This window comes from Piliocolobus tephrosceles, chromosome 6 (assembly GCF_002776525.5).
Source record: "Piliocolobus tephrosceles isolate RC106 chromosome 6, ASM277652v3, whole genome shotgun sequence".
NCBI lineage: Eukaryota > Metazoa > Chordata > Mammalia > Primates > Cercopithecidae > Piliocolobus > Piliocolobus tephrosceles.
This window is the reverse complement of record NC_045439.1, coordinates 140,822,876-140,841,217: the sequence shown is the minus strand read 5'-3', so window position 1 is coordinate 140,841,217 and position 18,342 is coordinate 140,822,876. Positions and strand designations below refer to the sequence as shown.

The window sequence follows — 18,342 nt, the reverse complement described above, 5'->3', positions numbered from 1 at the left end:
TACATTCTTCTCAAGTGCATATATGTGGAAATTAAACAGCACATACCTAAATAAAAATGGGTCAGAAAGAAATCACAAGAGATTTCTGTCATAGAAAAATGGAAAATACTTTGAGATTAATGAAAATAACACAACATACCAAAACTTCTAGGATGCAACTAAAGCCATGCTTAGAGGAAAATTTATAACCTACATTAAAGAAGAAGAAAGATCTCAAATCAATATCCTAACTTTCTACCTTAAGCAGAAGGAGAACATCAAGCTAAAACTAAACTCAAAGAAAGCAGAAAAAAAGAAAATAATAAAATTAAAGTAGAAATAAAACAGAGAATAGAAAAAAAAAAATAGAGAAAATCAATGAAACCAAAAGTCGGTTTCATTTTAAATGAAAAAAATTTTTTTGGCCGGGCATGGTGGCTCACACCTGTAATCCCAGCCCTTTGGGAGGCCGAGACAGGCAGATCACCTGGGGTCGGGAGTTCAAGACTAGCTTGACCAACATGGAGAAACCCTGTCTCTACTAAAAATACAAAATTAGCTAGCCGTGGTGGCGCACGCCTGTAATCTCAGCTACTCCGGAGGCTGAGGCAACAGAATGGCTTGAACCTGGGAGGCAGATGTTGCGCTGAGCCGAGATTGTGCCATTGCACTCCAGCCTGGGAAACAAGAGCGAAACTATGTCTCAAAAAAAAAAAAATTTTTTTTTTTTTAAACAGAGAAACTGACAAACTTTTAGCTATACTGACCGAGAAAATAAGTGAGGAGACTCAAGAAACTAAAGTCTGGAGTGGAAGAGGGAACATTACTACCGACTCTGCAGAAATAAAAAGGATTATAAGAGAATTTTCACAACTGTGTATCAATAAATTAGAAAACCTAGATGAAACAGATTAATTCTGAGAAAAACACAAACTACCAAAACTGACTCAAGAAAAAATTAAAAATCTGACTAAACCTGTATATAAAGTGATTGAGTTGGTAATAAAAAAAAACTAACCACAAATACTATTCAGCTTTTAAAAGGAAGAAAAACTCTGATACATACTACAACATGAACCTTAGGACATAACGCAAAATGAAATAAGCCAGACACAATAAGACAGACACTATGTGATTCCAATTATATGAGGTACCTAGAGTAGTCAAATAGAGACAGAGTATAATGCTGTTTGCCAGGGGCTGGGAGCAGGGGTGAATGAGGAGTTTTTATTTAATAGGTATAGAGTTTCAGTTTTGCAAGATAAAAAGAGTTCTAGAGATGGATGGTGGTAACAGTTGCACAACCATGTTAATGTACTTCACACTGCTGAATTACACACTTAAAATGGCTGACACAGTCTGAATATTTGTCCTCTTCGAAACTCATGTTGAATCTCATTCCCGCCAGGTGCGGTGGCTCAAGCCTGTAATCCCAGCACTTTGGGAGGCCGAGACGGGCGGATCATGAGGTCAGGAGATCGAGACCATCCTGGCTAATGTGGTGAAACCCCATCTCTACTAAAAAATACGAAAAAACTAGCAGGGCGAGGTGGCTGGCACCTGTAGTCCCAGCTACTGGGAGGCAGAGGCAGGAGAATGGCGTAAACCCGGGAGGCGGAGCTTGCAGTGAGTTGAGATCTGGCCACTGCACTCCAGCCTGGGAGACAGAGCCAGACTCTGTCTCAAAAAAAAAAGAAAAGAAATCTCATTCCCAATGACGAAGATGGGGCCTAGTGAGAGGTGTTTGGGTCAAAGGGGTGGATCCCTCATGAATGACTTGGTGCCATTCTCACAAAATTGAGTGAGTTCTCACTCTAAGTTCCCATAAGATTTGGTGTTAAGAAGGGTCTGGAACCTCCCTCCTCTCTCTCTTGCTCCATGAATGGAAGCTTCCTGAGGCCCGGACCAAAAACAGATGCTGGGCACCATGTTTCTTGTACAGCCTGCAAAATCATGAGCCAAATAAACCCCTTTTCTTTATAAATTACCCAGTCTCAGGTATTCCTTTATAGCAACATAAGATGGACTAATAAAATGGCTAGTAAGGTTTAAATTTTTGTATGAGTATTACACCATAATTTAAAAAAAAAAAAAAAACCACACTAATTACACACCCCAAAAACACCAGAACCAGATGATTTCACTGGTGAATTCTATCAAATGTTTAAAGAAGAATTAACATCAGGCATTTGAAAAAATGTTCAACATCACTAATCATCAGGGAAATGCAAATCAAAACCACAATGAGATGTCCTCTCACTCCAGCTAAAATGGCTTTTATCAAAAAGACAGGGAATAACAGATGCTGGCAAGGATATGGACAAAGGGGAACCTTCATACACTAATGATGGGAATGTAAACTAGTACAGCTACCATGGAAAACAGTATGGAAATTCCCCAGAAAACTAAAAGTATAACTACCTTATTATGATCCAGTAATTTCACCATTGGGTATATATCCAAAAGAAAGGAAATCAGTAAATTGAAGAGATATGTGCACTCTAATGTTTACTGCAGCACTATTCACAATAGCCAAGATATGAAATCAATCTAAGTGTCCATCAAAGAAAAAATAAAGACAAAGAAAATGTGGTACATAAACACAATGAAATATTATTCAGCCATAAAAAGAATGAAATCCTGTTATTTGCAAGAACATGGGTATTATTTTAAATGAAATAATCCAGACACAGGAAGACATACATGTTCTCTCACTGATATGTGGGAGCCAAAAACAAATGATGATGGAGACATAGTAGAATGATGATTATCAGAGACTGAGAAGGGTAGTGAGAAAGGTAGGACAAAGAGGGGTTGGTTAATGGGTAAAAAAGTATAGTCAGATAGAAAGAATAAGATCCAGTGTTTGGTACCACAACAGGGTGACCACAATTAATAATTTCTTGTATATTTCAAAATAACTACTCAAGTGGAATTGCAATGCTCCTAACACAAAGAAATGATAAATGTTTGTGGTCATGCATATCTCCATTACTCTAAGTTGATTACTACACAGTGCATGCTTGTATCAAAATATTATTATATATGTACTCCATAAATATGTAAAATATTATGTCTCCATAAAAATTTTTATTTATTCATTTATTTATTTATTTATTTTGAGACAGAGTCACTGTCACCCAGGCTGGAGTGCAGTGGCATGATCTTGGCTCACTGCAACCTCCACCTCCTGGGTTCAAGCGATTCTCCTGCCTCAGTCTCCCAAGTAGCTGGGATTACAGGCATACGCCACCAGGCCCAGCTAATTTTTTTTGGTACTTTTAGTAGAGATGGACTTTCACCATGTTGGCCAGGCTGATCTCGAACTCCTGACCTCAAGTGATCCACCTGCCCTGGCCTCCCAAAATGCTGAGATTACAGGCATGAGCCACCCCGCCCAGCCCATAAAATTTTTTTAAAAAAGAATTAACATGAATCCTTCATAAACTCTTCAAAAAAACAGAAGAGGTGGCAATACTTCTGAACTTATTCTATAAGGCCAGAACTATCCTGACACCAAAATCAGACACTGACATCACAAAAAAAGAAAACTAGTCCAATGTCCCTCATAAATATGAATACAAAAATCATCAAGAAAATACTAGCAAACTGAACCCAGGAACATATAAAAAGAATTACACATCATGACTAAGTGGAATAATTCCAACACTGCAGGAATGGTTCATTTTGCAAAAATAAATAAATACAGTATACCATATATTAACAGAATAAAGGACCAAATATGCACAATTATTTCAATAGACATAAAACAGGCATTTGACAAAATTTAATACCCTTTCATGATTAAAAAAAAAATACTCAACAAACTAAAAATAGAAGGGAATTTCTTCAGCCTGACAAAGGACAACTACTCTAAACCCATGGCTAACATCATATTTAATGGTGAAAGACTAAAAGCTCTCCCTCTAAGGTCAGGAACAAGAGAAGGATGTCTGTTCTCATCAGTCTATTCAACATTGTACTGAAGGTTCTAGCCAGGGTAATTAAGCAAGAAAAGGAAATAAAAGACATCCAGAATTGAAAAGAAAGCATTAAAACGACCTGTTTGCAGGTGGTATTATCTTGTATATAGAGAACCCTAAGGAATCCACAAAAAGCTATTAACGTTAGTAAACAAGTTCAGCAAGGTTGCAGAATACAAGATCAATATATAAAAATCAATTACAGTTCTGTACACTGGCAATGAACAATCCAAAAATGAAATTAAGAAAAACAGCATTAAAAATACTCAGAAGTAAATTTAACAAATAGTTACCACTCATACCCTAAAAATTATTTTAAAATCATTGACAAACAATTAAAGAAGACCTAAGTAAGTTGAAAGCCATCTGTGTTCTTGGAGTTGAAGATTAAATAATGTTAAAGACAGCAATATTCACCAAGTTGATCTAAAAATTCAATTCAATTCTTATCAAAATCCCAGCTGGATTTTTTGGAGAAATTGCCAAGCTGATTCTAAAATTCAAATAAAAATGCTAGGTATTCAAAATGGCCAAAACAAAGAACAAAGTTGGAGCACTTACACTTCTCAATTGGGAACTTAAAAACTGTAATAATCTAGAGTTATCAAGTACGAGTAATCAAATACGGTGTGGTACTAGTACAAAGACAGACAACTAGATCAATGCAAGATGTATATGCATTGATCTAAAAGAATAGAAATATATTTTATGGTCAATTTTCAACAAGTATAACAAGAAAATTCAATGGGAAAAATAGTCTTTAACAAATGGTACTGGAACAAATGGATATCTACATGCAAACGAATAAATTTGGACCCCTATCTCATACCATATATAAAAATTAACTCAAAAATAAATCAAAGGCTTATATAAGAGCTAAAACAATAAAACTTGAGGCTGAGGTGGGAGGAATATGATACCACAGCTCAAAAAAAAAAAAAAAAAAACAAAAAGACAGAAAAGAAAAGAAAAAAGAAAGTGAAAACATAAACAATGAATGAAAATATTTGGAAATCCTACATCTGATAAGAGCCAAGTATTAGAATACATAAAGAACTCTTACAACTCAACAATAAAAGCCCAATAACTCATTTAAAAAATAGACAAAGGATATGAAAACATATTTCTTAAAAGAAGTATATGAATGGCCAATAAGCACATGAAAAGATGCTCAACATCATTAATCATTAGAGAAATCTAAATCAAAACTAAAATGGGATACCACGTCACACTACGAGGCCGCAATTTTAAAAAGACACATAATGACAAGTATTGGCAAAAATATGAAGAAAACGGAACCCTTATACAGTGCTGGTATGAATGCAAAGTGGTGTAAAATCAATTGGAACAGTTTGGTAGTTCATTAAAAAGTTAAACATAAAGCTACCATATGACCTAGCAACTCCACTCCTAGGTATATACCTAAAAGAACTGAAAACATTGGCTGGGCACGGTGGCTTACACCTGTAATCCCAGCACCTTGGGAAGCAAAGGCAGGCAGATCACGAGGTCAGGAGATCAAGACCATCCTGGCTAACACAGTGAAACCCCACCTCTACTGAAAATACAAAAACTTCGCCGGGCATGGTGGCACGTGCCTGTAGTCCCAGCTACTCGGGAGGCTGAGGCAGGAGAATTGCTTGAACCTAGGAGGCAGAGGTTGCAGGGAGCCGAGATTGCGCCACTGCACTCCAGTCTGGGCGACAGAGCAAGACACTGTCTCAAAAAAAAAAAAAAGAAAAAGAAAAAGAAAACATATGTCCCCACAAAAACTTGTACACAAATATATAGAGTAGCATTATTCATAATTATGCGTAAAGTAGAACTATCCCAAATGTCCATCAACTAATGAAAGAGTCAACAAAATGTAGTATAGCCATACAATGAAATGTTATCCAGCAATAAAAAGGAATGAAGTTCTCATATATGCAATAGTATGGATGAACACTGAAAACATGCTAAATAAAGGAAGCCAGACACAAAGGCCATATATTATCAGATTCCATTTATATGGAATGTCCAGAATAGGTAAATCCATAGAGACAGAAGATAAATCAGTGGTTGCCAAGGACTAGAGGAAAGATAAAGTAGAGAGTGAGTACTAATAGGTAGGAAGTCTCTTTCTGAGGGGTGGTAAAAAAATGCTTTGGAATTATACAGTGGTGATGATTGCACAACCTTGTGAGTATATCAAAAACCATGGAATTGTACACTTTTAAAAGGTGAATTTTATGGTATCTGAGTTATAGTTCAATAAAAAATTTTAATTTATTTGTTTTTTGATACAGGGTCTCACTCTGTTGCCTAGAGTGGAGTGCAGTGGCACAATCACAGCTCACTACAGCCTTAATCTCCTAGGCTCAAGAAATCCTCCCACCTCAGCCCCCAGAGTAACCTGGGACTACAGGCATGTACCACCATGCTTGGCTAATTTTCTTTTTTTTTTCTTTTTTTGAGACAGAGTCTCACTTTGTCACCCAGGCCGGAGTGCAGTGGCGCGATCTCGGTTCACTGCAACCTCCACCTCCCAGGTTCAAGCAATTCTCAGTCTCAGCCTCCCAAGTAGCTGGGATTTCAGGCATGCACCACCATGCCTGGCTAATTTTTGTATTTTCAGTAGAGACGGGTTTTCACCATGTTGGTCAGGCTGGTCTTGAACTCCTGACCTCAAATGATCCACCCGCCTCGGCCTCCCAAAGTGCTGGGATTACAGGTATGAGCCACCACGCCCGGCCATATTTTTTAAATTATTTTTGTAAAGATGAGATCTCACTATATTGCCCAGGCTGGTCTCAAACTCCTGGGCTCAAGCAATCGTCTCACCTTAGTCTCCCAAAGTGCTGGGATTACATGTGTGAACCACCATGTCTGGTCTCAACAAACATGTTTGAGTAGAACTGAAAAATTGAAGACTTCAAAGAAAGAATGATAAAAGTTACAACACAGCAACATGTATTGGCTCAGTGAATCCACTTTTTCTAGTCAGTCTCCACAGTTATCATACTACCTTACCTATATGGCTGTAAGATATTTAATTCTTGACATTCTACTGTAAGTAATTTAGAACATGTTATACACCTTATTATACTATCAAGGTATCAACGTTGGCTCATTAAAGTTTTGCAGGGCACAAACTAATTGCTTTGGTAATGTACTGAGAATCTCCACAAGGAACTAACTATAGTTTCTAAAGTTGTGTTTTAATGGACTAGATTATGGAAAACTGAATATGCAAAATTTAAAGACTGCTTAGGTTTAAAATTGGTAAACAATAATAATGATTACATCATTTCACTGATATGTCCCTAGAAATCTGTATTTTGTCATAATATTCAGGTCAAGAAAGAACTAACAAAATAGAAATGAATAAAAAAATAGAGAGGGAAGGAAAGGGCTAAAGTTCAAAGAAAATTAAACACATCTTGGCTAAACAGCTGTGTTGAAAAACAATTTCTTATCTTGCAATTAAGAACCGATTTTTTTCTGAAAGACACAGGACATTGGGTTAATAGATTTCTTTAAAAGAAAATCTGTTTTGGCTATTGAAACATTAAAAGAACAGAACATCTGTTTTGCAAGTAAAAACAGATTGTGCAAAAGAATCAAATATCAAACCACCGATTAGACTAGCATTTAATCTGTTCTATTTAAATTTTCAATAAAAATGAAGTTCAATTCTTGAAATTATAGTTCAGCTGGAGGGGCGGAGCAAGATGGCCGGATAGGAACAGCTCCAGTCTCCAACTCCTAGTGCAAGCGACACAGAACACCGGTGATTTCTGCATTTTCAACTGAGGTACTGGGGTCATCTCACTAGGGAGTGCCGGACAATCGGTGCTGGTCAGCTGCTGCAGCCCAACCAGTGAGAGCTGAAGCAGGGCGAGGCATCACCTCACCTGGGAAGCACAAGGGGGAAGGGAATCCCTTTTCCTAGTCAGGGGAACTGAGACACACAACACCTGGAAAATCAGGTAACTCCCACCCCAATACTGCGCTTTAAGCAAGCAGGCACACCAGGAGAATATATCCCACACCTGGCCGGGAGGGTCCCACGCCCACGGAGCCTCCCTCATTGCTAACACAGCAGTCTGCGATCTAACCGCAAGGCAGCAGCGAGGCTGGGGGAGGGGCGCCCGCCATTGCTGAGGCTTAAGTAGGTAAACAAAGCTGCTGGGAAGCTTGAACTGGGTGGAGCTCACAGCAGCTCAAGGAATCCTGCCTGTCTCTGTAGACTCCACCTCTGGGGACAGGGCACAGCTAAATAACAACAACAACAAAAAAGCAGCAGCAACCTGTGCAGACGCAAATGACTCTGTCTGACAGCTTTGAAGAGAGCAGTGGATCTCCCAACACGGAGGATGAGATCTGAGAAGGGACAGACTGCCTGCTCAAGTGGGTCCCTGACCCCTGAGTAGCCTAACTGGGAGACATCCCCCACTAGGGGCAGTCTGACACCCCACACCTCACACGGTAGAGTACACCCCTGAGAGGAAGCTTCCAAAGTAAGAATCAGACAGGTACACTCGCTGTTCAGCAATATTCTATCTTCTGCAACCTCTGCTGCTGATACCCAGGCAAACAGGGTCTGGAGTGGACCTCAAGCAATCTCCAACAGACCTACAGCTGAGGGTCCTGACTGTTAGAAGGAAAACTATCAAACAGGAAGGACACCTATACCAAAACCCCATCAGTACGCCACCATCATCAAGAGGCAGATAAAACCACGAAGATGGGGAAAAAGCAGGGCAGAAAAGCTGGAAATTCAAAAAATAAGAGCGCATCACCCCCTGCAAAGGAGCACAGCCCATCGCCAGCAACGGATCAAAGCTGGTCAGAGAATGACTTTGACGAGATGAGAGAAGAAGGCTTCAGTCCATCAAAATTCTCAGAGCTAAAGGAGGAATTACGTGCCCAGCGCAAAGAAACTAAAAATCTTGAAAAAAGAGTGGAAGAATTGACAGCTAGACTAATTAATGCAGAGAAGGTCATAAACGAAATGACAGAGATGAAAACCATGACACGAGAAATACGTGACAAATGCACAAGCTTCAGTAACCGACTCGATCAACTGGAAGAAAGAGTATCAGCGATTGAGGATCAAATGAATGAAATGAAGCTAGAAGAGAAACCAAAAGAAAAAAGAAGAAAAAGAAATGAACAAAGCCTGCAAGAAGTATGGGATTATGTAAAAAGACCAAATCTACGTCTGATTGGGGTGCCTGAAAGTGAGGGGGAAAATGGAACCAAGTTGGAAAACACTCTTCAGGATATCATCCAGGAGAACCTCCCCAACCTAGTAGGGCAGGCCAACATTCAAATTCAGGAAATACAGAGAACGCCACAAAGATACTCCTCAAGAAGAGCAACTCCAAGACACATAATTGCCAGATTCACCAAAGTTGAAATGAAGGAAAAAATCTTAAGGACAGCCAGAGAGAAAGGTCGGATTACCCACAAAGGGAAGCCCATCACTGACAGCAGATCTCTCGGCAGAAACTCTACAAGCCAGAAGAGAGTGGGGGCCAATATTCAACATTCTTAAAGAAAAGAATTTTAAACCCAGAATTTCATATCCAGCCAAACTAAGTTTCATAAGTGAAGGAGAAATAAAATCATTTACAGATAAGCAGATGCTTAGAGATTCTGTCACCACCAGGCCTGCCTTACAAGAGACCCTGAAGGAAGCCCTAAACATGGAAAGGAACAAACGGTACCAGCCATTGCAAAAACACGCCAAAATGTAAAGACCATTGAGGCTAGGAAGAAACTGCATCAACTAATGAGCAAAATAACCAGTTAATATCATAATGGCAGGATCAAGTTCACACATAACAATATTAACCTTAAATGTAAATGGACTAAATGCTCCAATTAAAAGACACAGACTGGCAAACTGGATAAAGAGTCAAGACCCATCAGTCTGCTGTATTCAGGAGACCCATCTCACATGCAGAGACATACATAGGCTCAGAATAAAGGGAGGGAGGAAGATCTACCAAGCAAATGGAGAACAAAAAAAAGCAGGGGTTGCAATCCTAGTCTCTGATAAAACAGACTTTAAACCATCAAAGATCAAAAGAGACAAAGAAGGCCATTACATAATGGTAAAGGGATCCATTCAACAGGAAGAGCTAAGTATCCTAAATATATATGCACCCAATACAGGAGCACCCAGATTCATAAAGCAAGTCCTTAGAGACTTACAAAGAGACTTAGACTCCCATACAATAATAATGGGAGACTTCAACACTCCACTGTCAACATTAGACAAATCAACCAGACAGAAAGTTAACAAGGATATCCAGGAATTGAACTCATCTCTGCACCAAGCAGACCTAATAGACATCTATAGAACTCTCCACCCCAAATCAACAGAGTATACATTCTTCTCAGCACCACATCGCACTTATTCCAAAATTGACCACATAATTGGAAGTAAAGCACTCCTCAGCAAATGTAAAAGAACAGAAATTATAACAAACTGTCTCTCAGACCACAGTGCAATCAAACTAGAACTCAGGACTAAGAAACTCAATCAAAACCGCTCAACTACATGGAAACTAAACAACCTGCTCCTGAATGACTACTGGGTACATAACTAAATGAAGGCAGAAATAAAGATGTTCTTTGAAACCAATGAGAACAAAGATACAACATACCAGAATCTCTGGGACACATTTAAAGCAGTGTGTAGAGGGAAATTTATAGCACTAAATGCCCACAAGAGAAAGCAGGAAAGATCTAAAATTGACACTCTAACATCACAATTAAAAGAACTAGAGAGGCAAGAGCAAACACATTCAAAAGCTAGCAGAAGGCAAGAAATAACTAAGATCAGAGCAGAACTGAAGGAGATAGAGACACAAAAAACCCTCCAAAAAATCAATGAATCCAGGAGTTGGTTTTTTGAAAAGATCAACAAAATTGACAGACCGCTAGCAAGATTAATAAAGAAGAAAAGAGAGAGGAATCAAATAGACGCAATAAAAAATGATAAAGGGGATATCACCACCGACCCCACAGAAATACAAACTACCATCAGAGAATACTATAAACACCTCTACGGAAATCAACTAGAAAATCTAGAAGAAATGGATAATTTCCTGGACACTTACACTCTTCCAAGACTAAACCAGGAAGAAGTTGAATTCCTGAATAGACCAATAGCAGGCTCTGAAATGAGGCAATAATTAATAGCCTACCAACCAAAAAAAGTCCAGGACCAGATGGATTCACAGCTGAATTCTACCAGAGGTATAAGGAGGAGCTGGTACCATTCCTTCTGAAACTATTCCAATCAATAGAAAAAGAAGGAATCCTCCCTAACTCATTTTATGAGGCCAACATCATCCTGATACCAAAGCCTGGCAGAGACACAACAAAAAAAGAGAATTTTAGACCAATATCCCTGATGAACATCAATGCAAAAATCCTCAATAAAATACTGGCAAACTGGATTCAGCAGCACATCAAAAAGATTATCCACCATGATCAAGTGGGCTTCATCCCTGGGATGCAAGGCTGGTTCAACATTCGCAAATCAATAAACGTAATCCAGCATACAAATAGAACCAAAGACAAGAACCACATGATTATCTCAATAGATGGAGAAAAGGCTTTTGACAAAATTCAACAGCCCTTCATGCTAAAAACGCTCAATAAATTCGGTATTGATGGAACGTACCTCAAAATAATAAGAACTATTTATGACAAACCCACAACTAATATCATACTGAATGGGCAAAAACTGGAAAAATTCCCTTTGAAAACTGGCACAAGACAGGGATGCCCTCTCTCACCACTCCTATTCAACATAGTGTTGGAAGTTCTGGCTAGGGCAATCAGGCAAGAGAAAGAAATAAAGGGTATTCAGTTAGGAAAAGAAGAAGTCAAATTGTCCCTGTTTGCAGATGACATGATTGTATATTTAGAAAACCACATTGTCTCAGCCCAAAATCTCCTTAAGCTGATAAGCAACTTCAGCAAAGTCTCAGGATACAAAATTAATGTGCAAAAATCACAAGCATTCTTATACACCAGTAACAGACAAACAGAGAGCCAAATTATGAATGAACTTCCATTCGCAATTCCTTCAAAGAGAATAAAATACCTAGGAATCCAACTTACAAGGGATGTAAAGGACCTCTTCAAGGAGAATTACAAACCACTGCTCAGTGAAATCAAAGAGGACACAAACAAATGGAAGAACATACCATGCTCATGGATAGGAAGAATCAATATCGTGAAAATGGCCATAATGCCCAAAGTTATTTATAGATTCAATGCCATCCCCATCAAGCTACCAATGAGTTTCTTCACAGAATTGGAAAAAACTGCTTTAAAGTTCATATGGAACCAAAAAAGAGCCCGCATTGCCAAGACAATCCTAAATCAAAAGGACAAAGCTGGAGGCATCATGCCACCTGACTTCAAACTATACTACAAGGCTACAGTAACCAAAACAGCATGGTACTGGTACCAAAACAGAGATATAGACCAATGGAACCGAACAGAGTCCTCAGAAATAATACCACACATCTATAGCCATCTGATCTTTGACAAACCTGAGAGAAACAAGAAATGGGGAAAGGATTCCCTATTTAATAAATGGTGCTGGGAAAATTGCATAGCCATAAGTAGAAAGCTGAAACTGGATCCTTTCCTTACTCCTTATACGAAGATTAATTCAAGATGGATTAGAGACTTAAATGTTAGACCTAATACCATAAAAACCCTAGAAGAAAACCTAGGTAGTACCATTCAGGACATAGGCATGGGCAAGGACTTCATGTCTAAAACACCAAAAGCAACGGCAGCAAAAGCCAAAATCGACAAATGGGATCTAATTAAACTAAAGAGCTTCTGCACAGCAAAAGAAACTACCATCAGAGTGAACAGGCAACCTACAGAATGGGAGAAAATTTTTGCAATCTACTCATCTGACAAAGGGCTAATATCTAGAATCTACAAAGAACTCAAACAAATATACAAGAAAAAAACAAACAACCCCATCAAAAAGTGGGCAAAGGATATGAACAGACATTTCTCAAAAGAAGACATTCATACAGCCAACAGACACATGAAAAAATGCTCATCGTCACTCGCTATCAGAGAAATGCAAATCAAAACCACAATGAGATACCATCTCACACCAGTTAGAATGGCAATCATTAAAAAGTCAGGAAACAACAGGTGTTGGAGAGGATGTGGAGAAATAGGAACACTTTTACACTGTTGGTGGGATTGTAAACTAGTTCAACCATTATGGAAAACGGTATGGCAATTCCTCAAGGATCTAGAACTAGATGTACCATATGACCCAGCCATCCCACTACTGGGTATATACCCAAAGGATTATAAATCATGCTGCTACAAAGACACATGCACATGTATGTTTATTGCGGCACTATTCACAATAGCAAAGACTTGGAATCAACCCAAATGTCCATCAGTGACAGACTGGATTAAGAAAATGTGGCACATATACACCATGGAATACTATGCAGCCATAAAAAAGGATGAGTTTGCGTCCTTTGTAGGGACATGGATGCAGCTGGAAACCATCATTCTTAGCAAACTATCACAAGAGTAGAAAACCAAACACCGCATGTTCTCACTCATAAGTGGGAACTGAACAATGAGATCACTTGGACTTGGGAAGGGGAACATCACACACCAGGGCCTATCATGGGGAGGGGGGAGGGGAGAGGGATTGCATTGGGAGTTATACCTGATATAAATGATGAATTGATGGGTGCTGACGAGTTGATGGGTGCAGCACACCAACATGGCACAAGTATACATATGTAACAAACCTGCATGCTATGCACATGTACCCTAGACCTTACAGTATAATAAAAAAATAAAAAAATAAATACATAAACAAAAGAAAAAAAAAATCCTCATATTCCCTGAAAGAATGAAGGTTATCTTGATTTGCTAGTGACCTTAACCTTTTGCCAGGGAAAAAATAAATTCTCTGTGAAAGAAAATAAAATAACCATATACTTCAAGTTAAAAAAAAAAAAAAAAAGAAATTAAAGTTCAGCTAAAAATACTTAACCCCAGGAACACTTAACACAAAAATAATCTTAGAGTATAAATGAGGTAATTATTAGCATATTTTAATTATTTTTAATTCTACTTGATATCTATATCAAAACCAGGTTGTAAAGCACTATATACTCTAAAAATCATTTAAAAAGTATTATAAAAGGGAAAACTCACCATCCATGAATTCTGTACATATTGAAATCCTATTTTCTACAAAAAATGCTCCATAAAATCCAATGATATATGATGAATCACACTGTAACAAAAATAAGACAAAAGTAGTTATAAACCTGCAAGTCAATAACATAGGCATGCTTTACAAATAAAAACTATGAAAACAATTACCTTATAAAGAATTTCCAATTCAGACATAATTTGCTTCTGAAGTTCCAGTGTAATATCTAGTAGTATGACCTAAATATAGAAAGGTATTAATATTTATTCATCTTCTAATTATATTAGCTATAATCACTATGAAATATAAGAACTAAAAAAATAGTAGTTCCTTTATTCTTCCCCACTTCCTTCTTCTTACCACTATAATTCCCAGTAATACAAACTGTATCCGCATCTGTCTAACCTTTTGTCCTTCTGAACTGGGGGAGGTGGTACAGAAGTGATTGATGGGACCAAAGAAAAAAGCCAGGTCTCAAAGGTCAACAGTAATGGCTTTAAAAGTCAGTTAAGTTATAACACTCTTAATTTATGCACTCTATTTTGGCCACACTGGCTATTTTCAAAAGAGGAACATAGGAATGACCCTCAAACCAATATAAAAGAATTGTCTTGGCCGCATGCAGTGGCACACGCCTGTAATCCCAGCACTTTGAGAGGGAGGCTGAGGTGGGAAGGTACCTGAAGGCCAGGGGTATATGGCCAGCCTAAGCACCATAGCAAGATCCCATCTCTACAGAAAAAAAAAAAAAAAATTACCTGGGTATAGTATGATCAGGTAGTCCCAACCTACTTGGGAGGCTGAGGTGGGAGGATCACTTGAGCCCAGGAATTTGAGGCTGAAGTGAGCCATGATTGCACCACTGCACTCTCACCTGGGTGACAGAGCGAAATCCTGTCTTTTAAAAAAAAGAACTATATTGTGATTTGTGATCAGACACTAGGCAATAAGCAGGGAGGATGATGAATAAAAATGACATTTTATTTATTTAGAGACACAGTCTCATGCTGTCACCCAGGCTGGAGTGCAGTGGGGCGATCTTGGTTCACTGCAACCTCTGCCTCCCAGGCTTAAACAAACCTCCCAACCTCAGCCACCGAGTAGCTGGGACGACAGGCGTGCCACCATGCCCAGCTAAATTTTTGCATTTTTGGTAGAGATAGGGGTTTCATTATGTTGCTCAGGCTGGTCTCGAACTCCTGAGCTCAAGTAATCTGCCCACCTGAGCCACCACACCTGGCCAAAAAATGACATTTTTTTTCTTGAGACAGTCTTGCTCTGTTACCCAGGCTGGAATGCGGTGCCACGATCTCTGCTCACTGAAACCTCTGTCTCCTGGGTTCAAGTGATTCTCCTGCCTCAGCCTCCCGAGTAGCTGAGATTACAGGTGCCTGCCACCACACCCGGCTAATTTTTGTATTTTTAGTAGAGATGGGGTTTCGCCATGTTGGCCAGGCTGGTCTTGAATTCCTGATCTCAATGATCCGCTCACCTCAGCCTCCCAAAATGCTGGGATTACAAGCGTAAGCCACCATGCCCAGCCAAAAATGACATTTTAAGTGGGGCTTTTAGTTATGAGACAAATAAGGAGTTTTTAAAATATATCATCTTTTTTTTTCCCCCTCAGTCAGGTAATGTTCTTTGCTGATACTGTTATAGAAAGTTAAAGCTTAAAGAAATCTTATTTCATTAACTCCCTTCTTTTGAGTGAGGAGGAAACCAGGTTTCCTTCCCAGGAGCCACAGAACCTGGGAATGGTAGGACCCCCTCATCTGGACTCAGTCTCATGGGCTTTTCAGTACTTTATGGTTTATTTAAAATATCAATCACTGAGTGATATTACCCATAGTGATTTATAACCCATACATGTAAAACATTTATAAACTTATCTAGAATAAATTCTAGTTTATTTCAAACACATATTTTTTAAAGAAAGAAGACTACACTGTTCAAATTCTACTCAGCACATCAGTGAAAATAATTTAAGAGTAATTGTTTTATTTATTTATTTATTTATTTATTTAGAGACAGAATCCTGCGCTGTTGCCCAGGCTGGAGTGTAGTGGCACGATCTTGGCTCACTGCAACCTCCACCTCCTAGGTTCAAGCCATTCTCCTGCCTCAGCCTCCCGAGTAGCTGGGATTACAGGCATGTGTCACCACACCTGGCTGATTTTTGTATTTTTAGTGCAGACAGCGTTTCACCATGTTGGCCAGGCTGGTCTTGAACTCCTGACTTCGGGTGATCCACCTGCCTCAGCCTCCCAAAGTGCTGGGATTACAAGCGTGAGCCACAATGACCAGCTTGTTTTTACTTTAAAAAGGCAGTGAGGAGAATAAAACAGGTGGAAAACAATTTTTATGATTTGTGGCAGACTCTAGACATTTCTAGACAAAAACTTAACATTCAGAATTATTATGATAGTGTAGTTATATGCCATTTGACTTTGAATTACATTTTGTATTACAACTGAAGAACATATATATAATCATACTGAAGAAAAAAACCACAAATGATGCATTGTAAACTGCTGATAGAGCAAGGAAAGAAAAGGACAATTCTAAAGTACATTTTATAGCCCTGACATTGGCCAGGTGTTGATTTGGGGTAGGGGAAGGTGGGGGGAAAAAAGGCAAAGGTGGTTTCTATCCAGAGTTTGCGGCCGGGCGTGGTGGCTCAACCCTGCAATCCCAGCACTTTGGAAGGCTGAGGCGGGAGGATCATGAGGTCAGGAGATTGAGACCATCCTGGCTAACACGGCATACCTCGTCTCTACTAAAAATACAAAAAAATTAGTCAGGCATGGTGGTGGGTGCCTGTAGTCCCAGCTACTTGGGTGGCTGAGGCAGAAGAATGGCATGAACCCGGGAGGCGGAGCTTGCAGTGAGCCGAGATCATGCCACTGCACACCAGCCTGGGCGACACAGCGAGCCTCTGCCTCAAAATATAAAAATAAAAAAAGTTTGCTTTGGGGTTATTTATAAAAGCTCTCAGGAAACTAGACTGTAAGTGTAATACAAAACTGCCAAGAAACATTTAAACACTTCTCCTGATCAATAGTCATTTGCCAACAATATTCACTTACATTTTTGTTCTTGTGTAAAACTTACCAACAAAATTAATTCATCTAGCGTCAGTTCAATCCTACGGCATAAAATATTATGGCTATTCCTACTATGATGACAAGTACCAGGGATCTCTCACTCTAAAAAGCTCTGCTAAAAGGAGTGAAGTTATTACTGACCTTAAATCAATGGTTCTCAACCCTGGCCTCAAATCATAATACCTAGGGCACTTAAAAAAAAATTCCAAGGTGCAGGCTTTACCCCAAAACAACAGAATGATAATCCCTGGGGTTGGGCCCACATATTTGTTATTTTGTAAAGCTCCCTGGGTAATTCCTAACCCAAAGTAAGCTTGAGAACCACTTATTTAAGGTTCAAAAATGCCATTTATTCAGTGCTAAGATATATGACTATTAAGATATATTGCATCTCCAGGCCACCACCAACCTAGAAATGACATGATTCCACATTGCTAGCCAACATCCTGGAATTAACCCCAAACTACTGGCTGTGAATATATCATTCCCTTAATCAAGAACCTTGATGGGTTCTTCTTGATCAAGAACCCATCGCCTACAATAAAGTTAAAACTCTAGCATGACATTCAAGGAATTCTTCCATAATACAGACAACTTATTCTAACTCCTCTTCCCACTACTCCCACCACAAACCCACCCTTCATGTGAAATCAGATGACATTTCCTGGTGTACACACATATCCTGTGTTTTCCCCTACTTCCAGCCTTTGCTCCTGCTGTTCCCTCTACTTGGGGTGTGCTTCCTCTCTCCACTCCAGGCACTGACTGAAAAAATCCTGTTGTATCTTTTAGACCCAGCTTGAATGCCACCACTGCCTCCATGAAGCTCACCTCAAAGCCCTCCATCAAAATTAATGTCTAGCTCTGGCCTTCAATATGTACATTCTGCATGCATCCCTCATCTCCCAAAAACAGAAGTCTCAAGATTAGAGTGGCTATGAGCCTCTCAAGGGCAAGGGCTGAGTCTTGTACATTTTTCTATCCCCCGCTCAGCAATCCACACAGGGTCTAACTCACAGTAGTGCCTAGTAAGTGATGTGGGATTTAA

The 18,342-nt window shown here is 39.2% G+C and overlaps 1 protein-coding gene across 20 annotated transcripts in view; it reads right to left on the bottom strand.

Moving 5' to 3' along the window:
• Positions 1-18,342, bottom strand: part of MAP2K5 (mitogen-activated protein kinase kinase 5) — a 273,801-nt gene that overhangs the window by 157,906 nt on the left and 97,553 nt on the right. For all 20 annotated transcript variants that reach the window (XM_023220742.2, XM_023220744.2, XM_023220756.1 and 17 more), the window contains 2 exons: positions 14,361-14,429; positions 14,190-14,271 (listed from right to left, as the gene is read on the bottom strand). In XM_023220742.2, coding sequence (XP_023076510.1) covers positions 14,190-14,271; positions 14,361-14,429 — 151 coding nt within the window. The remainder of the gene's footprint in view (positions 1-14,189; positions 14,272-14,360; positions 14,430-18,342) is intronic.